Raw genomic sequence first — 24,671 nt, 5'->3', positions numbered from 1 at the left:
AGACAATGGCTGGTCTTGGTCATAATAATAATGGCTTTGGTTGCCAGCTTCTCTTCTCAAGTGGTGAACTAAATCGATTCTATCGATGCCGTCCTTTTTTTCAAACCAAAACTTCTTGTATGTCAACCGACTGCGAGTTCGTCGTCCAGGATATAATTACAGCATTGAACAATGGAATCAAAAAAAAAAAAAAAGCGCCTGGTGAAAAATGATTTTGAAAACTCTTTGTTAAAAATTATGAGGGTCACATACCACAATTTGTTCTTTTCTACATGAACATAAACAGTCCGATTGAACTCAGTGAACAGAAGAATTCATGGGACATTGGTATAATAAAATTACTAGAGAATGGTGGGCTGGAAGGCCAGTACAGCATGGCACTAGGATACAGATGAGTTTTTTGAAAAATAACCTCCCTCGGATCCTTATGCTCGTTCTCATTCACAGCAAAAACTGAAAATGAACCATTTCTTTCGTTCCATCGCCCTTGACAAAAAATTTCAACCAACACAATCAGTGTTTAAACAACCAAATAAATTAGTTAGAAACATTTTGGTTTAAGAAAACCACCCAGTTTGCCAGATTTTGGCGTCAGAGGGCTGGGACATAAACCAAAAGCTACGAAACCTCCACTGACAAATAATCCGCAGGTTTTCTGGCAGGACTGGAATCCTTTGAACTCTGCTTTTAAGACTCTAGTATTTCATAATCCTAAACTACTGATATGACACGGCTGGATTTGAGACTTTATTCCCACAAAAAATGAGGCTCAAACTGATACAGAGACAGGAGCAGCAGTATCTGGATCTGAAACATGAATTTGAATGGTAGATTTCCCTACTAGAACAATCATCTTGAAATCTTGTAGGGATCACTGGAAGTTGTGCACCCTCTTTGCCGAAGTGAGAGTATTAGAGAGCAGCATTGCTATAGTCATTGGACCAACTCCTCCAGGAACTGGAGTGATAGCTGAAGCAACCTCACATGCCTCTTCGTAGCAAACATCTCCAACCAACCGGTAACCTCGGGGACTTTTTGCATCCTTTACAGAGATGCACATACACGAAACAGTCATTAACAAGATGGTCCAAAAAGCAAGCATAAACTAAGACAAATCCAAAATTTACACAAGCCTATAGGCGTGTATGAAGGGAAAGGAGAGAGAATGTAGAAAAATTATTGAGAAAAAAAAAATTGCTAGACTTTATCACAAACCAACAAAAAAGTTTCCTCACCTCGACTGGGTTTATTCCAACATCAATTATGACTGCACCAGGTTTTATCCAGCTCCCCCTTACCATATTTGGTTGCCCTACAGCGGAAATTATGATATCGGCTTGTCTCGTAATCTCCTCAGGGTTCTTAGTTCTGGAATGGACAATACTAACAGTAGCATCTTCCCTCTACAAACAGATTGAGGGAAAGAGATTAAAAAGAGAGAGAGAGAGAGAACTGGCAACTGGGCATTATTGTTAGAAGGGAGAGGAAAGCAAAGCCAAGAAACTACTTTCTGAACATTGAAATACAACATTGGGGTAAAAGATTATTACTTGGAGCAACAAAGCAGCTGGCATCCCAACAATATTGCTTCGGCCAATCACGACAGCCCTTTTTCCTTTGATATCAAAGCCATATCTATGCAACAACTCTATGCAACCTTTAGGCGTACAAGGAATGAACAAGGGTTCTCTACCTCGCATGGCTAGACGGCCAATATTCAGCGGGTGGAAACCATCCACATCTTTCTCCATGCTGACAGCATTTAAGATGCTCTGCTCATCTATATGCTGGAGGAAACCAATGAAATGAATAACAGCAACGGGAAGGCAGCTTTAATCTCAATGAACAAAGAAAATTTAGTGTTTGCATTAGAAACATACACAAGGCAGAGGCAACTGCACAAGGATGCCATGAACTGAAGGATCATCATTGAAGACTGAAATATGCTTGAGTACTTCTTGTTCAGAGGTGTCCTCAGGTAAATGAACTTCAAAAGAATTGATCCCCACAGATTGACAAGCTTTTTTCTTGTTGCGAACATAAGTTGCAGAATCCTTCCTATCTCCAACAAGAATAACAGCTAACCCAGGGACAACTCCAATGGCATCCTTCATCCTGGAAACTTCACCAGTTATCTCATCTCTGATTTGCTTTGCCACTGCTTTTCCGTCAATAACCTTGGCAGACGCCTCACTAGCCATAGTTGCTGAACAAGACACTAACCAAACAGGTAAAGAGGGGAGTATCAAAAGTACATAAAATTCATCATATGAATTATTGGAGTATATACAATGAAACCAATTCAGATACAAAGCAATGTCAGAGTAGCCCACTTACAGAAAGTGAGAAGAAGTAAACTAAATGATAGGACAAAACCATTGCAAGTAACAGAAAATCTATATTGCTAGCAACCACCCTCATTACAACTAAACACACATTAAGTGCAGATAAGATAAGCGACCTAAAACCTAACATTAAATATTGTCGTAAAATTGAAGTCCTGATTATAGGAATTTTTTTTTTTAAAAAAAAAGGAAAAAAAAAAGGTTGGAATTATAAATATACCGTTCATAACAGGAAGAGACGGTGAGGGAGAAGAGTGGACGGTGAGGGTGGTACGGAGAGAGGCAGGAAGTGAAGGTCCCACTCCCACATGAAGACGCCGCCGAGCACAAAGGGCGCCTCCGCCGCAAAGTAATCGGCTTCGGCCGAAAGGAACGAGCCGAGCCGTCGTGGAAGAAGAGCAGTCAGCAAATATCATCGACCTCGAACCACCCATTCGAATTCTTTTACAGCCCGGGTTCAGTAGTTTGCTTGCCGTTTTGCGTTTTCTTCTGGTTTGTCTATATAATAAAATAATAATATAACTAGGGTCTCTCACTCTCACTGATTCAGTGCGCGCTCAGCCGCGCACGAGAGAGAGTAAAGGCAAAACGGTGCGTTCATACTTGGCTGATTATTTAAGCGTACTCGGCAGTGCGTGCGTGTGACTGAAGTATTTGCCAATTTGGTATAAGATTAAAAAATCATAATATTTTTATTATTTTTGATAAAAAATTTATTCATCATGCTCCATAATTTTATTTTTATAGCCACAACTATTTCATATTAAATTTTTAGCCAACGTACCTTAATTCTAAACATAGACTTAATTTAATTATTTATTTTGGGAGTCTTGATCAAGAATTTGAATCAAATCAAAATTGTAGTAAAATGTACTCAGCTACTTAATGTCATTCATATGAGTCAGAAGTTTTGAATTAATATTGATTATCAATTTTTTAGAGATCAAAATAAAGAAGGCAAAAAAAAAAAAAAATCAATAATTGACTATGTTAATGGGTTAGAATATTTTTAACTTATAATTTTGACGTAAATTTTTAATCAACAATTTTAAATTTTAATATCTACCATATGAATGGTAACCTAATTTTTTTTTACCAACAAAATTAAACTACCCAGAGGATGAATCCCCAGTGCCCTGCCGAAGTCCGTCCTGTAAACCCAAGGTTTCAGGTTTTCATCTCCTCCCCGCTAGCTTGTTAATTGAACGCGCATGTTTTAACATGAACGAGAACTTTCTGAATATCATGTTTCCGAATTATAATATTTCGTTGAGAATCAAGGCTTCTGCTCTTTCTTTTCTTCAGCAAGAGATCCCATCAACTACTACTGCAATGGAACAAACAACAATTTTCTCCTTCTAGACATCTTACAAAGAAGAATTTATCAGGGTCTATCAAAATTTATTAGAGGAATTGAATAATAGAATAGTTTGTAGCTGCCTCTTCTTCTCTGGTCTATTTCTGTACAATTTATACCAATGAAACAAGTTTTTCACTATACAGTTTTCCTTTTCCTTGTTTTTCCCCTTTTACTAGGCTTTATACTTAGTTTGTCCCAAGAATTTTTTTATATAGCAAGTGTTCCTTCAGCGACTTGGCTTTCATCTGAAGAATCTGATGACTGAGCTTTTGGTTTACTCATTACCCGAGAAATCCCATAACCAAGTGAACTTCCACTTGCTTGACATAGCTGCAAACATAAGAGAAACAACAATTGTAGATACTCTGATCTCAAAAGTTCATATATCCAATGAGGACGATTATCCAGATCCACAAATTAAAAATCTTATTGACAAGATCCACAGATTAAAAATCTTATTGACAAGATTTGAGTACCTCAGTAAGCTCGGACAGGTGGCGAGTTCTAAATTCATTGATTGTTGCCGCAATCTCTGACGCGGGCAGTTTTGCCTAAACACACAAACAAACCAAATGGTCAGTTTAGCTCACATCCTGTCACTGAACAGTCTTTCGTACACTGGATGTAGCACAACCATCTCACGATTTTACTTAAGATGGGTATACTTGCGAACGAATTACCCATTTTTATAAAACTCGTGTGCTTGTTCAACTTGCTATTTTACACCAGATCTAAATACCTTTTCACGTTGATAATCATGTATTACCTGTGCAAGAACAGCAGCTGCTAACTGCAAACTTGGTTCCAAGGTTTCTGGAACAACCTGCAAATTTTTAAACCAAAAGGTTAACTGTAATGGAACTCAACATGTAATGCAGGAGAGGTGATGTCCATGAAAGTAAATTCCAGCTCAAATGGGCAACTTTTGTTTCTCTGTCTTTTTCTTTGGGGAAGAAATAAAGCTTAATAGGAGAATGTTAAACAGAAAATGGAGGAATATAGCAATCGCCAAATAAAACAAAAAGAGTTTAGAAAATTACAGCTGTGGCCCCAGCCTTCTCCAAATTGAGACCATGGTCAATGTCATGAGCACGAACAAAAGTCTTGACATTTGGGAAATACTTGCTCAAGGCCCAAACAGTTCTATAATTTGCACCAGGTGTATCCAAGGTTATTGCTGCAGCACATGCTCTTTCCGCACCAACTTTATGGAGGACCTGATCATCCAGTATGAAGCACATCAAATATTCATCTGCAGGTAAGCATTTTGACATGACTTACTATATTTTACCTCCCGACTTCCAGCGTCTCCAAAATACACAGGAAGATCCAAGGCACGCCCAATCGCCACTCTATCACTGAAACAAAGGAAACGCCAATTTAATACATCTTGGAAAGATATGAACTTGATAATTCTGGAAAGCAAAATTACAAACTGTATAGATCCATCTGAGAGAACCAAAAAGGCATACATAATACTTGTACACCATATACACACACAGTGAGTATCTGGTGAGTGATTCTTTTCTCTTGGTAGGAAGGGGGGAAAAAAGATAAGACATGGTTTGGTTTACCTCCGCACATCAAGAGCAACGAATGGAATTAGTCTCTCTGACAGAAGCTGAGCAATGATCTGGGGAAAGAAACCAGAACTATTATGATCAAATATATGTATCATACTGTAAACTAAGAGCAGATTCACCTTGAGATGCTGTTAACCTAATTCATCAAATAAGTAAGGAAATCCAATCAATACCTGGCCAACACGTCCGAATCCACAGAGGATAATATGATCTTGCAAATCATCAGTCTGTAAATAAAATTAAGCCCAGATATACCTCAGTTGAGAATGATTTTTAACAATAACCAAGTGAATCATACAACAAAGTTGAAATTCAGCATATGAACAAGTATGGCTAAAATTATAGCACAGGAAAATCATAAATGTAAATAACTTGGTATAGAAGAAATATTAATCTTCCAGTGCATCATCAAGGTGCTAATGAGCTGCATGATGTCACATGGCAACAACAACCTCTTTCATAGGATGAAGGTTATAAATAACGCAAACCCTACGTACAACAGGTGGTGTAGGTGGAATCAACTTGTTTGAGGTACAGATCTTTATTAAGGGCACAGTCTGATTCTATGAAAAAAATAATAATAATTAAAAAAAAAGACTCACTTCACTATTTCCATATTCATTATTGATGCTGAAATCAGGGATTCAACTATAATACAATCATGTTTTAAATTGAGTTAGACATCTAAACTTTATACATCTGTTAGAATTTTCAAATAATTCAACTCTAATGTTAGAGAGTTCAGATAGGATATCAACTTTAGTTGGAGTTTTCAAATTCTGTGTAAAAAATTTAACATTTGTGTGTCTGTAATATTACATGTATGTATACTAGCCTCTTGAAATCCTCAAACTGAAATTTAAGCAGTGACTATTTGAGAAGGAACCTAACTCAATATACTAAACATGGCCAAGTAAGACATTTTTATCAATTTCTTTTGAACAAACTGATCAAGAAGTTGAAGAATTCTGTCATGTGAAACCAAAAAGTACCCACCAAAACTAAAGACTTGTCCAAGCACATAAAAACACTTGAACCGTGCCACAGTTAAGAAACTTCTTTTATCATTTTCTGCTGCAACTATGAAATGGAAAGAATGAGAAACAAGAAGTCTCTTTTCACGTTTCAATTGCTTTAGGACCCAAATGTTGCCCAAAATTATCATAGTTGCCAAATTAAGATGATATAATTAACTGATAATAGATGACAATACTTCTGACTAGAAACTCATCATATCTATCCATCTATCTGTTATTAAATCAAAATACTACCAATAATGATCTAGAATTCTGTTTCTGAAGATATATAATTCTTCAAAGCTCACTAAATTTATACTTTATGCATTTTACCTCACTCTCAACAGGTAATAAACTTCGAACGTCATGCTGCTCAAAGCGAGAAGCAATTAACTGGCCTCCAGCAGCTAGCCATGGTGTAAGGGCCATTGAAATTCCCACAAGAAGAAACAGCAGAGATGATAGCTGAGAAGACATTATTCCCTGGAGAAAAACCAATTAGCAAAGTAGTACTTCTGCAAGTAACCAGTTAACACCTTTAGCAGTAATTTTGCAATTAACAACAATTGTTTTGACTATAACTATTTAATTCAGAAACGCAATTTTGTCCCTCGTTTTCCTCTTAAATAAAATGACTTCGCTTATCTATATGAAATATGTATAATTAAGCCATATCTAACACAGGCATCTGAGATTCCAAAGGGCTTGCTGTTAAACACTTAGTACCATGTTGAATCAAAAGCCCACAATTAAAAAAAAAAAAAAATCATTATAAGCTGTAGGTAAATCGAAATACCATTGGGAATCAAGAAAACTGTGTGTGGTTGGAAACAAACCTGATTAACAGCTTCACCAAAAGCCACAAATGCAAACTCTCCACCTGGAGCAAGAAGGAGACCAGTCCTAATTGCAGATATCACTGAAACGCCAAACAGTCTACCAACTAAAGCAACCAATATGGTCTTGCCACCTATTAAAAGTCCTAATGCCCCCGTAATAACAGGAAAATTTGAAAGAAGAAGCTTTGGATCAATTGACATTCCAACCTGAAAACCAACAAAAATATTGCTGTTAATTGGATAGAAATCGAACAAACAAAATTACCAAGTATTATCATATTCTCACTCAGTCGCATAACAAACTTAAGCGCATAAATAGTGAAAAATAAAATGTCCAAAAACTGGCTCAAACAGCCTAAAGATTATTCAAAGAAAAATAGTAAGTTGGATTTAACATCCAACTTACTATTTTATGGGACTGTGCAGTCTTGGCTATTTTTTGGGTTGTATGGAATGAAAGAAACCAAAGAATCTTTGATAACAAGGCTGGGGAAGATCCTTCATACCTATGGGACAAAGTCAAGTTCTGGGCTTCCCTCTGGGCATCTATAACTACTGAATTCAAAGACATCTCTTTCTTTTTTATTTTGCTTAATTGGGAAGCTTCTATATATTAACAGGGATGCACTCTTAGTGAGCTAGTGTTTTTGGGGATTGGGTTATTTTATCTTTGCGGTTTCTAAGTGTTCTGTTTATATTGGGACTTCTCATCCTTTTTTGTGGTTTTGTAATCCTCCTAATCCTTGTACATATTTCTTATAGTTATATTTAATCTTTGTTTCTTAGCAAAAAAAAAAAATCCAAAATTTCTCTCAGATTATTGTCTGCATGAAAGTAACAAGCCAGTAGCCTTATCCTTCTATCGAACAAGAAATAAATTTTAACACAAGAAGTGAGCAAGCATAGAGATGCAGTTACAAAGATTTACCGTCATGAAGAAGAGACCCAATAAAAGGCCACGATAAGGAGCAATATCAGATTCAACCTGCAAAGAGAATTCAGTTTCTGCAAGGAGTAAACCAGCCAAAAATGCTCCCAGTGCCATCGAAAGTCCAGCCTGCTCCAGAAAAGGACAAAGATATGATTCATCATTGTAAGATATACGAGAACAGCAATCAATAAATAGCATTTTTATACCCTGGCGGTAAGGAGACTAGTTCCCAGAATCACAAGGAGCGTATTTGCAGAGAATATCTCTGCATTCTGGTTTTCTGCAATTTGCTTATAGATTGGTCGAAGCAGCTGCAAAATCGCATAAAGAGAATATAAATTCACACACCAAATTTCATTATTCACTGATGGGCAGAAGAGAATGGGAGACCCTGTAAGTCCCAGAGAATGAACTCTCCAGTCCAAAGAAACACACAGAAGAGGGATACAATTGAGAACTATCTTTTCCCCGTGGCCATGTATTACTGCACCAAGGAAGTTCGCCTATACTTCACAGTAAAGAACATCACCCTAAAATGCATATCCCATCATCATGTGCAGATCTAAACTGACAATGAGCTAAAGTTTTATGAAATAGAATATAAAAACTAACTAAAAATTTGGCTAAGGTCTCAACTTATTTAAATTTCTGATGCACCAGAAGAATGGACCATAGAAGGTTAGAACACAGTAAAAAAAGTAGCTATGAACAGCATCAAAACAATAAAACAGGTTGCTACTTGGACTCAAAGTACAATACCAGCTTACAACAAAGTTTCTCATGATTTCTCATCAGGCAAAATGGTTGAATAGATCAAGAAATAAAATCACTGACAAGATGTCTTTATCAAAGTGATTCAAACAAATTGAATGTCAGTATGCATGATGTCTTAGAAATTTTAAAACTTACCAAGCGTCCACCTGCAATTATGGCTGTGATGGCAACAGCTGCCTTCACAGCAGCCACTCCAAGAGCTTCAGCAATGGCTTGAAAACCAACCTGAAACAAAGCAGATTGCATATTCAATAATTCTGACAAGAGTGGTGGTAGCGACCATGACCGCTACCAAAAGGAAGTTAAGTCTGGAATAAATTCTTGACACACACTTCATAGGAAAGAACAGCCTTTAGTGCATCATGCTTACAATGGATGGACGCGGCAGTTTAGGGTTGTTTTATAGGCCTTACTGATTCTAATAGAGGGAAATAGGCATTTAAGGCCATATATCTATCTGCCATAATAACACATAGAATTGTAACATTGCAGCTTTAGTCCTCAGATAGAGATAGAAAGAGAGATGCAAACAGTCATTATGGCAAATTTTCCAAGATAAAAATAGTAATATTCAATTTCTGTTCAGACAGATGCAGTTTGTATCTGAATCCAGTGCTTCATCTTACCGATCCAACTCTTTCTTATGAATGTTTTCACTTAATAAATATTAATGAATTTTCTCATTTAAATCAATTCCTCAATAACTTTTCAATGAAACCAATTCATATGAGCACTCCTAAGCAGTCAGGGATCCATGCATTCTGGGAAAAATGGTAGGTGTAAGCTGCAAGGACAAAGGACAAAATGAAATATAATGATTGGATGAGACAGGTATTTACAATATTTATTGGCTGATAGCACTTTTGATGTTGCTCATCAGCAATCTTAATTCCAGAAAACCTTAATTACTTGTAGTTATGTGCACACAAACTCAGAACTATGTGCAAGCAAAGGAACAGTCGCAGAAAATAAGTGATCAGAACATTCACTAACTTATGAAAGAACAAAAAGAGAAAGAAAAGATAGATTGTTTGTAATCTTTACCCCTCCTTTGGAAGAATTTGGTGAAATAAGAGGAATGAGTATTAGCAAAACCACAACAGCCAAATCCTGAAGAATACAGAAGGAAGAACATAGATTTTTGTTAGCATATTTCCACAAAAAACAAACAATGACAAAGATATTTTAAAAATCACCATAGATGAAAAGCAGTGGGTAGTAATATGCAATTAAAATTTTTTGTTAAGCTGTATGTGGTACTGAAATTCACTTTTGACATCCAAAGGAACAAAGCACTAAACAAATTAATATCCACGTTTGTTTAGGATATTAATATTTTACCATATCATGAAGCAGTTAGACTTTTCATTTAATCCTCAGTACAGATGCCAGTAAGGCACAGCAAAAATCACAAAAGCAGGGATTTAAATCGATATTTTGTCAAGAAGTTCAATTGGATATATTAACTGCTAAAGGAGCCACAATCGTACAAGCACAATATTTTTTAATTATTTAACCTAAGGCAACCGAATCCCATCCGCACCCATGTAAGCGGTGTTTGAACCCTCGACCTCTTGTTTTTAACACAAGAGATTTCCCACCTCAACTCGAAAGTTTATGAATGTTTTCCAGGTGAATACTTTTCTGTTTATTTTCGTAGAGTAACCTGGAAAAGTAAGACAGAGAATGTAGCACGGCCATGGCGTGATGTGCTCTCGCCTCGCTCCTGTAAAACCTGCAACAAGATCCATGAAAATTAAATCACTTGTATGACAAAAAAGGTGTAAACTAATAATCATTTGCATTGGCAGGTCCACTACAAAAATGGCTAGAGAACAAGCTCTTCTCCAACAAGGAAAGTCTAAGAAAGCCGTGGGCCAAGGACCTTCCAAGTTATTAATCATAGATCATTTAACAAATGGTTGATTTTGAAGATTTTGCAGTACCATATATATTTTACATTTGGAATATAAGACGAGGTAAAATGACATAAACTTGATTGCAGCACAAATAAGTTCCTAAACTATTTAGAAATCAAGATACAAAATGTCCAAATATTTTACATATTTCAGTTCTGTTCCTTCTCCAAAAAAAATGGGTGACGCGCAATACAAGGAAGTTAATATACCAGAAATCTGAAGCAACAACAGTTCATAATAAGTACCTGTAGGACAACAGCTGTAGAAGACAGTGCTAGGCCATTTCCTATGACTATTGATGCAGGACCAGGCAGCCCAGAAACGAAATGTGCAACCAAGCCAACCACCACTGCTGTCACCAAGACCTGCATTATGCACATTAAATATCTATAATTAAAAAATTGATCAAGTGGACCTGACAAAATAAACAGATATGATAAAGATATTGGAAGTTTCCCAATCACCTGAGCGGAGCCTAATCCAAAAACATATTTCTTCATGGAACTTAGCCTTTCAACAGAAAGCTATAAAATGAAAAACACTTCTGAGTTAGCTTTCCGCATTATTGTGAGAATAAAATACTAAGAAGGAATGTAAAAGAAAGTCACCTCAAGGCCAATATTAAATAGCAAGAAAACAACTCCGAATTCTGCTATTGCCTTTGTTCCATGCACATGACGGATTATAGAAAGACCATAAGGCCCAATCAAGATGCCAGCAGCCAAATAGCCAAGAACAGGACTGCCTAAACGTACAATAAGTATAGTACTAGTAAATAAAATCAAGATTTGATTTAAAGCAAGAACTTGCTGTCATAATATTGATCAGGATCAAGGCGGCACCAAAACATTTAACTGTACAATATTTCGGGGAAAATTTTGATAAATAAGGAGAATGAAATATATGCCGAAAAAGTTCAAGCACCATTTAATAATAAAATTTTCATTTTGGAATATTCTAGAACTACAAACACATAAACTATACAAGCATGTATTAGATTAAAGACTTATAAATTCAATTACCTCCAGGAATTTTCTGAAATATAGGCACAAAAATTACACTTGCAAGAAGTAACCACAACACATCAAAGAGCGAAGCTTCCTCCTCGTTTATCTAAGAGAATTCAAAATTAAATCAATTAAGAAAGAACTATCATATTGCACTTAAGATCCAAGGCAGAAAAAGTTAATGATACATGAAATTGCATGCCTCTTGCTCAGGAAGCATATCCAGCAGCTTTTTTATTCTCTTAGGAAGTTTCTTAACTTCTCGGATTAGAGGCTTTGCATTTGAAGAAGCTTCTTCAATACTTGTGGTAATAACATCTGGTTGTTGAAGCTGCAGAGAGCTCCTCTCTGCTTGATTAGCATAAAAGGCAACCCTGTGATCCATTAAGCATTTGTTTTTTAATATCAAGAAGGCCCCTCTAAACTAAATGTCACAATCTAATATATCATATATGAAACAACTAATAGAATTATGTAGTAACACCTTTCAGAGGAGCTAAGGAAATGAACTGTAGACATCGACAATAGGAATTTACACCAACATAATCGAGCAATAGGTTAATAGGAAAATAATGATAGACAAATGCTTCAATGGTTAACAAAGAAGGTTGGTGTGCTTGTGAACTACTTTCAAGTGAAGCACTTCTTTTCCTCCAAGTTATAAGGAAAACTAAAACGAACTGCAATATCAAATGATGTGTGTAGCACAAACTTAATATCACTCAACAATGACATGATTAATGAAGTAAAATCAATAATGAATTTTTACAAAAATATATAGAAACAAAGAAGTAGCAACAGAGTGATACATACCCTGCTCCAAAGAGCAAAAAGCCAAGAACCAGCTTAGGCAATTGCTTCCTTGCATATTCCATGAGCCCCTGGAAAATTGATGCTTGTGTGGACTCAGTCCCGTCCACAGCAGAAGAGAAGAATGAAGCAGGAAAGAAACGAGAAGATTTTTTCTGCAATGTCTTCGGAGCATTAACGGGTGAACTCTCCCTAGTCAGATCTTTCTGCATTTCTTGCTTTTTCGTTTGAATAACATTTTTTGACTTTTCTGCTTCCACTTCAGCTTCTTTAGGAGAGTCTAAATTCAGCTTTCCATTCTCCTGATCGATCAGTTCATCAGATTGGTATAATTCCTCAGAACTCTGGCTGACTTTATCCGGTAGAATATCATGTGAAGACTCGCTGACCAAATAGTCACCATTAACTGGCACATCTATGTCTCTTTCAACATTAACATCATCAGTGCTACCTGCCTTCTCTTCTTTGACTGCAGTCTCATCACCTGATACGTACCCTTTGATTCTTTCAGAGATATCAACAGAGGAATTGGAGAGCGATTTCTCTGCTCTCTGTAATGCAATTTCGGCATCATTCACACGTTGCGTAGCCTCTATCTCAAAAGCAACGGCTTGCTCTGCTAATAACATAATGTTTGCGACATCCTCCTCGGCTTTCAAGGCATTCATCTGAGCTTTCTCTGCAACCTCATTTAATCTATCCACTTCCTTCTGCAATTCTTCCTTCTTACTCTGCAACCGTCTCAATTCTGTCTCACAATTTGCTAAATTTGCTTGACACTCCTTGATATCATTTTCAGCAGCCAAAAGAAGTCCATCCTCTTCTTTACCATCACTTTTGGCATCATCCTCTGTAGAACCTTCTGGATAATCATCCTCTTGTTTTACATCTTGTAGTGATTCAATAGCCACCTGAAGCCTTGCCTCAGCCAAAGAAAGAGCCATTGTTGCTTTATGAACAGCTTCTTTGGCAATGCACTCCTCATTCACAATTTCGTGAACCATATCAAGTGTGACATTAACATTGTTCCAAGCATTTGCTGCTTCATCCTTCAATGCTATTGCAGCTTCTGATATTCTCTGAGCCTTCTCCTCAAACATGGTACTATTCAGCTGTGCAACTTCCAATTCTTTCATTGCATTCATCAATAATTCTCTCAATTCGTCAGTAGTAGGTGGTTCTGCATCTTCTTTTGTTTCTCTTTCTTCTTCGCCCAAGCTATTTGCCTCTGGACCGTCACCATTTTCAGAAAACTCAACATTTCGGCCATTTCCATCAATAAATGCTAAAGAATCATTACCTTGACATGTTGGACAAACTCCCCTTGACAACTTTGAAAAATCATCAAAACTACAAAATAAAGACTTACAGGTGTACAAACCCCACAAATTAGCATCGGAGTTTCCTCTAAAAACCAAACTTGATTTTGAACAGCCAGCATATGAAATACTTTTACTCAAGTTTCTCGTGGACCGGGTTTTTGAAACAATCCTCCGATTGGAAACATTATAACCAAAACCTCCATATCTAAACCTTGAATTAATTAGTCTATCGGAAATTCTGTATCTCGTACCCTCAAACACATTAGGCTGCTGTAAACCACAAGCAAAACCCATTTCTCTAAGCCAGTCAATGCAATCCAATATTTATAGAATCAGGCTCACGTACTCTAATTGGCATAAAGTCAAACACCTGGTGAAAGTAAAATGAACAAGTAGAAAAACCCACTGTATCAATGCGAATCTTCTTAAGTTAAAATGTCAGGAACCTTCACCCATATACAATAAATAAACCGAAAATAGACATTAAAATACTAGAAGAAAAACACAAATATGGAGTTTACACGCTATACAGAAGGAAAGTGGAGTTACCGATGACGAAGAGCGAGATGGTGGCTGTGACAGCGGCTGGAGCTGATAAAATCGATGGGGCAGTTGAGAGAAGAGTTAGGAGCCAACAGAGCATGTAAACGAATTTTCTATAACATCTCTCTCTTTCAGCCAGCCTCCAGGAATCAGGAGTGAGAATAAGAAAGTAGAAATTATTTTGATTTGTATATTTTATTTCAGTTTTGAGATGAATTTACAACAATGGCCTTTCCGTCAGCGGGAGATTCACAAATGCCCATGGATATTCCAGTGATAGGGTTTTATGTCCACTCCCACTTGAGCTTCGTGAGAAACAATCTGTTTGTCGCAGCTCTCGCCCCAATCCACGTACAGGGGCTCAGGCGGGTTGCGCGCGTGAGATTAACCTACCCTTCTGTTAAAAATCTGACGTGGAACGTTATAGTCGTTTGGAGCTGTTAGTTGGTGGCTGGCAAATTGGAGAGGAGCCCTGTTGGCTATTGCACAAAAAATTTATGACAAAGATTAACGGTCACATGATCATGATGTTATTTACATTAGCAGTTGGCAATGATCAAAACAGAAAATAGACCTTTTGAAACTTCTTATAAAAGACTATTTTAATTAAAAATTATTTAAATAAATATAATTTATTTTTTGTGAATAAAAAATTGATTAAATACTTAAATAACTTATTCTTTAAAATATATTTTACACCCACTTTATTTTGTAATTTATATTTATATTTTAATATTAATAAAAAATTCCTTGAAAAAATTGTAAGAGTATGAAGCTTCAAAAATAAAAACTAAATAATTTTTTTTTGAAATAATTATAAGAGTTTAAAGTTTCAAAAATAGAAACAATATAATAAGAAGAAGAGTTTAAAGCAATTTACCAAAATGTTATAATTTTCAAAGCAAAATAACCAAAGTCAAGCTGCTTTCCCTCTCTTTTTCTCTACTATTTAGAACTTTAGCCTTTAGTCTTTACATTAATGTTAGATCATTAGGGCTTGTAAGTTGTAAACCTCAAGCGACATGTGTATGTTTTAAGTGTTTTTATTTTAAATTAATTTAAGAGTTAAGGATTTGGTCAAGATTTTTTACTAGGGTCGGAGACTTAACTTGAATATAATCAAAATTTTTTACTAGGGTCAAGATTTCTTTATCTTCATACATGTCGCGGATCCTATAGGATTTGATGCAAGAATATGCGTGAAATAATATGCAATATGCAAAACTACGTAGTTGTAAACCGTGAGTATCAACTGTATCCCGAACTATCTCTATCCTGTGTAAATGCAACACATGGTATAAAACAAGCACTTTTACCTGTATGAGGCTCTGCATGCTATATGGTGATATTGACAAAGTTTAAACGGGCAACAACAAATTCACAATTCTTAAGAGCGGAACTAGTTATCTTCTCGAGAGATGAAGTAAAACATGATGCTATCAGTAATTGGTCCAATACCATTACCATCAACTTCTTCGACTGCAGAAACTGGGAATTTCAGCAGGGGAGGTTCATTGCAGGAGTAATGTACACACTGTGCTTGTAAATAAAGCGTAGTAACTGGGATCGATCGTGAAGATTACTTGATCTTTTTCTTCAACACCGCATATGGTATCTATTGCAGCGAACTCCACTTCCCGACCGTCAAGAGTAAAATGAACTTTCGGGTCAGAAAATGTAACACCAATGATACTGTATATATACCTATCTCCTCAGAAATCGCCAGGCCTAAGAAAATACGCCTGAACTCTGTTGCAGGTCTTCCAAGCTCCACTTTGTGTTCACCTGGGAACATTAGAAATTATAGCTACACGACTTCAATCAATTCCATTTCGCTCTCCACGTGACTGAATCCTGAGGTTTCATAAATTCAGATACGTGCAACTAATCAAATCCTTAATCTTTACGTGTCTAAAATATGAGAATATATAAGATTGGCAGCCCCAGCTTACGCATCAATCTCAAAGTCTCAAACCATTAACCGTCGAAGCCCATTTAAGATAGAGAATTTCAAGAAACAGGCAAGATTATTTCACTGAGTACTTTCGGCGCTAAAAACAAAAAGCCGACTCTTTTAATCTGCCCTTCATCAGCGTGAATAGTGACCAAGTCTTCGTTAGTGCCACCCATTTTAATAAGCTTTTCGTACAACTGGTGAAGATTGATACGAGCAACGTTGTCGTGTTTGCATTCAAAGCAATCAAATCCCGTAGAACTTATCAACCAAAAAATATCCCTATCCCACTATCACAATTCACAAGAACAAGAACAGTCTCCCTGTCCCTGGCTGAGAATGTCAGCTGTTCATTGCTTATAGAGATATAAAAAGAGTTTATCAGCCCTTGCAGATAAACTTCACCAGTTAATCCCTGTAGAACTAGAATCTACTCAGATGTACCAACAAATATGCTAATAGGATAATCAAATAATTACCTGTTTCCCCACCAGTGTCCAGCTCTGTGAACACTCGTTTAAACTCTTTAGCAGGAATCCCAATGGCCAGATCATCATATTAACATTCACGTCTATCCACAGGATCTCTATCAGCTTTAGTCAATTCCATTTGAAAGAATCGGGTTTTGCCAGTGCCTGAGATTGTATTCACCATAAGTTAAAGCGTGTTTAAAATCTAAAGGCACCATGACAAAGTCAGACGCAACTCAATCATATTGAAGTCAGGTATATTGTTTAAACCGCTGAACAGCTATAAGGTCCATTTCAATGGACTTCTTATCTTCCCGTGTACCAATACTCAAGACTACATATTCAAGATCCTTTCTTTTCTCTCATCATCTCAGAACAAAAGAATAGTTACACAGCAAAAATAACCTGGAAGCATATAAAGCAAAGTTATCGAACATTTCCATTGAGTCAGTCTCTTGGCCACTTTTTTATTGCAAAACCAACATTTCTTTTCCCAGGTATTCTCTACGCGCTAACAGTTGCCATTCCGAATCTTGGAACAAGCAATATTCAAAGAAAACGGAAAAAGGAACATACCCAAGTCCTTACAACGAAACTTAATGGCCTTGTCCCCACGAAAGGTCTTTATCCTTCTTATATCACTAATGAGATAGTGATGACCTCATTATCAGTAGCCAAATTGAGTAACTCAGAAAAGGCATTGAGGTCGATGTCTCTGTGTCCTGGTTTGTCACCGTAAAATGTTTGGAAACCCGAAGGCATCAGATGAAGTACAGAAATGAGCATGCCTGGAGGCTCCTCACAAATATAGAGAGATAACTCATCTTGCGTGCAGTAAATGGAGGCTTTGGTAGTGTGACTGATGTTTGCCACTGACGCCACGGCCTCTTTCAGCAGAATACTCTTATGAAATTTGAGCTCTAACATGGTGGCAATAAAGAGAAAGAGAAATCTGGGGGAGAAAATTTTTTCCTCTTGATTTTATGTTATTGTTAAGAGTATGAGTACTTATTTTAAGCGCGTGCTAAGAGGACATGTTTTTAATGTTATTGTTACAGTTTAAACAAGAAATTTGAATTGAGGAAGCTCAAATCAGTAAGTAACAGGTTCATTACACACGACAAACAAAGTTTTATATGTGCACAAGTCAAATTTGATGGAAACAAATATTTTGGCAACAGTCTAAAGATCTTAATATAGTGTATCACATGATTGGTATCAAGGACGTAAAAATAAGGAAATTCAAACAATTTGTGAACAATAAGACAAGAATTTCAATTTGATGAGAAGGTCTTCCACCGGATAAAAGCACTTAAAATCTCGAAATGGCGGCAAAGAGAAGAATTCATATAGTGCTTCTCGTATGAATTAAGATTGCTCCTCTGTCTGGTCTTCGGCACCAGATTCATCATCTGGTTTATTCTCAATTTGTTCAGCAGGGGATGTAGAAGAAGAAGAAGCAGTTCTTTTGTGGTTAGCGGCCTTGAGGACATGGCTGTAATTGCCTTTCTCCATGAAGAGCTGAGCAAAGTGATGCTTGCAGTAAAGAACTCCATCAAGAGCAGCATATGATGAGTGCGTGAGAGGGCAACCTCCATGAGCACATCTGAAGCATGTCTTGTGGAAACAATCTCCTTCCATGGTCACCTGTTTCAATCCAAATGATCATGAAGAAAATGAAAATTGATTCTAATCATCACAAATTGATCATTCAGAAATAGGATTTAACTTTAACATTTTTATATACGAGATCCAATATGAAACTTTGATTCAGCCTAATTCCTTTGCAAAAAATGAAACAAAATATATACGTGATCAAAGCATTACAAACCTTCTCCAAGGGATACACAGTTTTCTCACAAGCAGCACATTTGTCTTGGGTTCCACTGAACAAGGAGGAGAGTTTGCTGGGGGTTCTATTCTGCTACAGCATTGATATAAATTAAGTAAAAAAAAGAAAGAAAAATCAGAGTTTGAAGGTGACAAATCCAATTTAAGTAGGAGGGTTTCCAATTCCCATGCAAATCTAGCACAAGTGCTTTCATTGTAATGATACATTTAAAAGGCAATCCAACTATATGCATCTAAATGTACAGAATTAGAGGGCATACCAGCTCCATTTGTTTCTCAGCTTTTGTTCCTGTAAATCATTCAGCAATAAGAAAGGTTATTGCTTGCTTAGCCGAAATATAATGTTATGAACATTCGAACAAGACGAGGGATTCTTACCGGTCTGAAAATTCTTGCTAAAATTGCCAGATTCCTTGAAAAGTTGCTCGAAATGAGGCTTGCAGTAGAGGACTCCATCCATGGATGAGTAGTTGCTCATCTGGCAACGGTACATTTTTCAAAAAACTGGAAGGAAGGAAAAGAATTGTAGAGAAAAAAAAAACAAATACAAAATAACACATACCACAAGAGTTCCTTTGCAATGGCTGCATTTGAAGCAGGATTTATGATAAGGCATTCCTTCAAGGGACAACATGTCAACAACATAAACAGTCTTATCACAGGCCTTGCATTTGTCAAGAGTTCCAGTGAATGCCATTCTTTTTCCCTTCTTCGAAAAAGATCCGAAATTCGGAAACTTTTTGAAGATTTAAAAGAAAGAACGAGTAATGTTTCAGGTTGGCTGAGTATCAAAAGGAAAAAAGGCTGAAAAAGAAAATACCCCAGTAATTGCTTAGTGCCTCAGACAAAGGTAGAATAAACAAAGTCCTAGTTCTGTTCATACAAAACAGATTTATATCTAGATTAAAAATGGGTACTTGCCTTGTCTTGCAATGGTGGAAATTTGATTGGATCGACCTGTAAATAATGGACACGTGATTGGAGATCCCAACATTCTGAGGTAAGTCTGCAATGTTAGCGCTGTAATTGTGGATATAATCCAATAGAATTGGAGTAAAATAAGGTTAGCAATCTGACCATTTCAATTGTAAAACAACTGTTTCTGCTATTAGCTGTGGTTGTAGTTAAGTGTCAAATATACAAATGGCATGTTATGTAAGTCAAAACCAACTGTTAAAATTATAATTCAATTAGCAAATGGTGGGTAATAGTTTCAATGTTACATTAATCCGGCAGTAGCTAGCCTAATGGATTGGTACAAAATTAAAGCTGCTTTAGGTGGGTTGGATCATTAATTTAGTGTTAATTCATTTGCAACCACCACAATTCGACTTTGGGTTTGCAAAATGGTTTCACTTGTTACAACTATTAAAGGCATCTAATGCAACCGTTTTATTAAGTTTCCGCTTATTTTGGGTGCAAAAAGAATAGTATTTACAGCCACAGGAATCCTTAGATATTCTGGAATAAATTAGTTCTGAAATTGTAATAGGACAAAATACTTATTAGCATATTCAGTGCTGTGACAAATATCCAAAAATATAAAAAATAAAATAAGATGAAGATACGAAAACATTATTTCAAAATGTAAGATGCAGATACTACAATGGTGCTTGAACCACTCAATCACGGTAGCACAACTTGCTGGGAGAGGATGAGATCCGATATTGATTTCCCATGCCTATCAATCCTTCTAGAGCAGTTGACACCGCCATCTAGAATGTTTCGGACCACCACGTTCAAAGAATGGATTCCTCTGACTTCATAAATTTCCACCTTTACATGTTCATTGACCCACTGGTCTCTCTTGTTGATTGCATCTGAGTCAGGAAATGAAGAGGTATTCAGAAGAGTTGAGACAACATCCTTTACCCACCGGGGTGTTATGATCATCTTCAGCCTTTCAAAATCTAGAGGGAAATGTGGGATCATGGAGAAATTTAAGTCATTTCCTTTGTCTCCTGATCTACTGTGGCATACAGTATAAAGAGGAATCTTCTGGCCAGATGGAGCAGAAGAAAGGCCAATTTCTTTTGATGAACAATCCACAGAACAAATGTTCAGACTTGCTTCTGGCAGCGATAAAGGTTCATGCACAACATCAGTCTTTAGCAAATTTTCTTCACGAGTGACCTCTTGAGTAATAGAATCTGCTACTTTACTGCACTTTAATCCAGTTTGCCAGAAGACATGTTCACGTCCAACCTGAATGACCATCGAACATTTCTTCTTATGATACTACATTCTGACAATTGAGAATTTTTGCCTGACAACTAGAAAGATTTGAATAAGAATCTTCATGTGTTTTAATAAATGATTAGATGGACTGAAGGTTTAAGTACTGATTTTAGGAATACAATGATGCAGATAAAAATTGATGGCACAGACAAAGAGAGAGTGGGCAGAAACAGTACCAATTGCTTTTCAAGAATGACCTCTTTTTTGTGTCCGGTGCTGCGTACAGAAAACAAATAAGTATTTGAGGAGATCAAAAAGAAAAGGGGGGTTGGGTCATCCATGGATCATGAATGCAAGGGAGAAGTAATAAAACCAAGATAGAAAACTACTTTGAACAAAGTCAAATAATTTGAAACAAACTGGTTTAGACCATGCAGGGAGCAAAATGCTCCCACATTTTTTAAACAGTAAAGGACGAACAAGCTGATAATAAAATAACCTGACACCACCACCACCAGCTGGTCCATTTGTATATAAAGCAATGAATTCTTTAGTGAATTGCACTGCATGATCCTTCAACTCAAACAGACCATCCATGCGTAATCTAATATCTTCACTGGTCCTCCATGACGAAGGATCATCACTGATGCTTGCTGTCTTCAAGCTATCAAGTCCAATTATGTAAGAAAGTATATTGTGATTTACTCCAGGAACCACTTCTTCCATCCACGACCTAACCTAAATTACATAGAAAAGGAAAAAGAAAAGAGAAACTATCAAATAAAATTATGAGCCCAATGCAGTTGGATCTTTTCCTTCTTATTTCATTCAAAATGTAGTTGGATCTTGGAGGTCTCAAGTGGGGACCTCAAGTAGAGAATTAATAATCACTGTTATTCTGAGACATCAAACTGATTAAAAACTAGTCACATGCTTAAGAGCCTACCAAAAATTCAGCAGCTCTAGCTCGTTTAACACATTCATGTCCTCCATAGGATACCTCCCCCCATCCCTTCCATCCACAGTCCTGAAAAGTAGGAAATTATAACATTAGAAAACAAAACATATAGCTTCATTTGTTAACCAGAATGGTCCCATCAATTGTTATTGAGTATCATCCATCAAGGTCAACTCCAGTAAAATTGTTTCACACAAAATTCTGCATTATGTTGTAATAATATCTCTGCAATGAATATGGTCAAGTAAATTTTTGACAGACCAAGGACTTTGATATTCACGAAAGTTGATCCCTTTCATTTGATTCATGTTCTCCATAACAGTTAAGTAAAATCAAGAACTCAAAAATTACCTTTGGAACCAACCGCAAGAGTTTACCAGGCACAGATTCAGGAGAAGGGTTTGCTCTACCACAGAGAACTTTATGGCTTGACAATGACTGGAAAGAAACATCCCGAATGTCAATTACCTGCATTGACAAGTAAGAATTCAAGTTTGCACTCTTTTCTTTTATATCCTCCATTATCATGACCACAAGTTCTAGCTATGCAACTGACTTACCACATCAGGAGTGACATAGGCAGCTGGATCCCCAACTTCATAAAGAAGTTGTTGACCACATGTTCTAAAATTTAAAATTCCACCACTGCCCTCCGCTTTCGCCACGCATATTTTTCCATCAAAGCTAATTTCAGCATAAGGAAGTGACTGATCAAGAAGACTCTGGAAAGATATATCCCGATACTTGTCTCCTACAGTAGAGATATGAGAAAATTCTCAACAAACCTATCAAATATATTACGACCCACTGCAACGCTTAATGAAACACAGTGGAGCTGCTTAGATCTAAAATAAAACCCACCTGGATGCATGAAGTATCCCCCTGTAAGTTGACAACCACACTCTAAAAGGTGGCCGGCTAGGGAACCCTGTGCCAGCAGCTCTAAGTTATCCCAATTCCAGCCTAGTTCATAGACCTATTCATATATCGGTTAGATCATGCTTTGTGCTGATAACATAAGAGATCATGCTTTGTGCTGATAACATAAGAGATCATGCTTTGTGCTGATAACATAAGAAAAGTATCTGGTTCTTAAACCTATGCTTTCTCTATTTCTTTCAAACTTGTAGTCAATCAAGGATGGTGTGTGCTCAATCCTTGTGTTTATTTTATGTGCAGGATCCTCTTTGAATGGAGATGTCAAAAGAAGGAAAAATGTTACATACCATTGGTGCTAAAAATAAGGCAGCATCAGCAACCCGGGAAGTAATGATGACATTTGGTTGGTACTTCTCCAGACATTCAACAATCGGAGCAGCCCCTAGATAAGTGCTGACACCCTTAAAAAATTATACCAAAAGATGAGTCAGCTTTATAAAAGGCAAATTAAACGGAAAGAAAAACAGGAATCTTTTGCTCTGGATGAACAATCATCATTACTGCATATTATTCTGGCTAAACTTATTACAGATATGAAAAAGTCAACATAATGCAGATATGTACTTGGAATACTTGAAAAGGAAATAACCATAAGAGTACCAGATTCTTACACCTTCCATGATATATGGTTTCTTAGTAGAGGAATTTGAACCTGAAAATGCAAAGAATAACTTTTACAACTGATGTTGAACAAATAAAAGAAAAGGAAATCATTCTAAAGGGGAAAAAACAAAAAAAAACAAAATGGATATGCATTGTAAATAGCCTTAATTGATTAAAAAAGCTGCATGATTTTGAATTTCTCAACTTTGCATGTACTGTAGTTGCTTTGCTTTAGTACCTCCCAAGAGCCGAGAGAGAGCAGCCATACCTGATTCTCTAACAGAAACTTCATAAGCCACAGCAACAGAGACATTGAGCCCCAGGGTAGTGGCTATTTCCAGAACCTTTTCCTGAGCACCAGGTGGGTGCACTGCCCAAAAGAACAAAATGGGTAAAACAAATTAATACAATCAAATGAATATTCAAAAGGCATTATTCTTGTCTTATGGCATCAAGATTCAGTCAGGACTTCAATCTTGATGAGTTTTACTTTACTTGCACCCATGTTGGTAATAATGCAAGTTCCTCTCTCCACAGCCAAGGGTAGGAGCAACCTCATCCACTCTGAAACTGAGGAATTCGTCAAAAACAAAAATAATAATAATAATAGTTAGTTTTTTTTTTTTAAATAAAAATGAAAAATGAAAAAAATGGAGTAAAAGAAAAACATACTACGAGAATCATAACCATCGCCACCGACTGACATAGTCTGAAAACGGTCAGCAAGCGTGCGTTCAGCTAAACATTCAAGTACAAGATAGTTAAGTTGTTTGACGCTTTGAAGCAACTTAAGAGCCGCCATCGGCCTGTCACCTCCAAACCCAGCTCCACATCCTATGTATACCTTGTCTCTTCGTTTTTTAGGGTCCACTCTCTGCAATCCAATAATGTTGTCTACTATTAATAACTGATCTCCACTAGTACGATTTTACGAACATAAAATTAAATTAAAAATACTAACCAGCTTGATCACGCAGTTATGAATCGAATCACTGTCTTGTTTTTCCATTGACAGCTTCGATCAGGAGAGAAAATTGATTAATTTTGCTACGAGTAAAATTAACAATCACCTCATTGAAATGAGCAGCCACTGTTATCACTGTCAGCTTACCCTTACAAGAGGGAAGAAGATGATCAAATTTCCATTTGCTGCTAAACAACTCCGTCATAGTTCGCGTTCATTGCATCAATTCTTTAAACGACGTCGTATATCCGCATAATGGATGAGAAGAGACGTAACCAAGGACAAGTCAAATATTTCTCTTGGTT

The 24,671-nt window shown here is 36.7% G+C and overlaps 4 protein-coding genes across 12 annotated transcripts; all 4 read right to left on the bottom strand.

Annotated features, from left to right (window-relative positions):
• Window positions 1–202: 202 nt before the first annotated feature.
• LOC102612232 (bifunctional protein FolD 4, chloroplastic) lies at window positions 203–2,967 on the bottom strand. 2 transcript variants are annotated; one of them, XM_006490991.4, is made up of 5 exons: window positions 2,566–2,967; window positions 1,881–2,218; window positions 1,551–1,787; window positions 1,236–1,403; window positions 203–1,042 (listed from the first exon to the last, which is right to left on the bottom strand). In XM_006490991.4, the coding sequence occupies exons 1-5, from the start codon at window positions 2,777–2,779 to the stop codon at window positions 872–874; spliced, it is 1,128 nt and encodes a 375-aa protein (XP_006491054.1). In that variant the 5' UTR covers window positions 2,780–2,967; the 3' UTR covers window positions 203–871. The 2 variants fall into 2 exon arrangements, with proteins under 2 accessions (XP_006491054.1, XP_006491055.1); XM_006490992.4 differs by having other exon boundaries at window positions 1,881–2,206.
• Window positions 2,968–3,725: 758 nt separating this feature from the next.
• On the bottom strand, window positions 3,726–14,777 carry LOC107178705 (K(+) efflux antiporter 2, chloroplastic-like). Its single transcript, XM_052438143.1, has 21 exons — window positions 14,456–14,777; window positions 12,588–14,276; window positions 11,977–12,148; window positions 11,790–11,880; window positions 11,376–11,512; window positions 11,232–11,291; window positions 11,013–11,132; window positions 10,515–10,583; window positions 9,893–9,958; window positions 8,984–9,073; window positions 8,281–8,385; window positions 8,072–8,200; window positions 7,141–7,350; window positions 6,638–6,787; window positions 5,462–5,515; window positions 5,280–5,338; window positions 4,997–5,063; window positions 4,746–4,922; window positions 4,472–4,528; window positions 4,182–4,256; window positions 3,726–4,035 (listed from the first exon to the last, which is right to left on the bottom strand). The coding sequence occupies exons 2-21, from the start codon at window positions 14,198–14,200 to the stop codon at window positions 3,913–3,915; spliced, it is 3,624 nt and encodes a 1,207-aa protein (XP_052294103.1). The 5' UTR covers window positions 14,201–14,276; window positions 14,456–14,777; the 3' UTR covers window positions 3,726–3,912.
• A 3,187-nt stretch (window positions 14,778–17,964) lies between these two features.
• LOC127901130 (LIM domain-containing protein PLIM2b-like) lies at window positions 17,965–19,576 on the bottom strand. Of its 2 annotated transcripts, none has more exons than XM_052437433.1 (5): window positions 19,287–19,576; window positions 19,103–19,202; window positions 18,985–19,013; window positions 18,705–18,797; window positions 17,965–18,520 (listed from the first exon to the last, which is right to left on the bottom strand). In XM_052437433.1, the coding sequence occupies exons 1-5, from the start codon at window positions 19,419–19,421 to the stop codon at window positions 18,242–18,244; spliced, it is 636 nt and encodes a 211-aa protein (XP_052293393.1). In that variant the 5' UTR covers window positions 19,422–19,576; the 3' UTR covers window positions 17,965–18,241. The 2 variants fall into 2 exon arrangements, with proteins under 2 accessions (XP_052293393.1, XP_052293394.1); XM_052437434.1 differs by having other exon boundaries at window positions 18,705–18,794.
• Window positions 19,577–20,181: 605 nt separating this feature from the next.
• Window positions 20,182–24,663, bottom strand: LOC102613814 (uncharacterized). Of its 7 annotated transcripts, XM_052437427.1 has the most exons (14): window positions 24,514–24,663; window positions 24,364–24,417; window positions 24,075–24,276; window positions 23,898–23,972; window positions 23,608–23,772; window positions 23,411–23,451; window positions 23,087–23,200; window positions 22,722–22,836; window positions 22,421–22,611; window positions 22,212–22,328; window positions 21,849–21,929; window positions 21,402–21,640; window positions 21,139–21,178; window positions 20,182–20,929 (listed from the first exon to the last, which is right to left on the bottom strand). In XM_052437427.1, exons 2-14 carry the CDS (start codon window positions 24,409–24,411, stop codon window positions 20,351–20,353), a joined length of 2,007 nt encoding a protein of 668 aa, XP_052293387.1. In that variant the 5' UTR covers window positions 24,412–24,417; window positions 24,514–24,663; the 3' UTR covers window positions 20,182–20,350. The 7 variants fall into 7 exon arrangements, with proteins under 7 accessions (XP_052293387.1, XP_015389726.1, XP_052293389.1 ...); XM_015534240.3 differs by lacking the exon at window positions 24,514–24,663 and having other exon boundaries at window positions 24,364–24,513; XM_052437429.1 differs by lacking the exon at window positions 24,514–24,663 and having other exon boundaries at window positions 23,671–23,772; window positions 24,364–24,513.
• Window positions 24,664–24,671: the final 8 nt, after the last annotated feature.

The sequence above is a fragment of the Citrus sinensis genome, chromosome 3, assembly GCF_022201045.2.
Source record: "Citrus sinensis cultivar Valencia sweet orange chromosome 3, DVS_A1.0, whole genome shotgun sequence".
NCBI lineage: Eukaryota > Viridiplantae > Streptophyta > Magnoliopsida > Sapindales > Rutaceae > Citrus > Citrus sinensis.
This window is presented reverse-complemented; position numbering and strand designations above follow the sequence as displayed.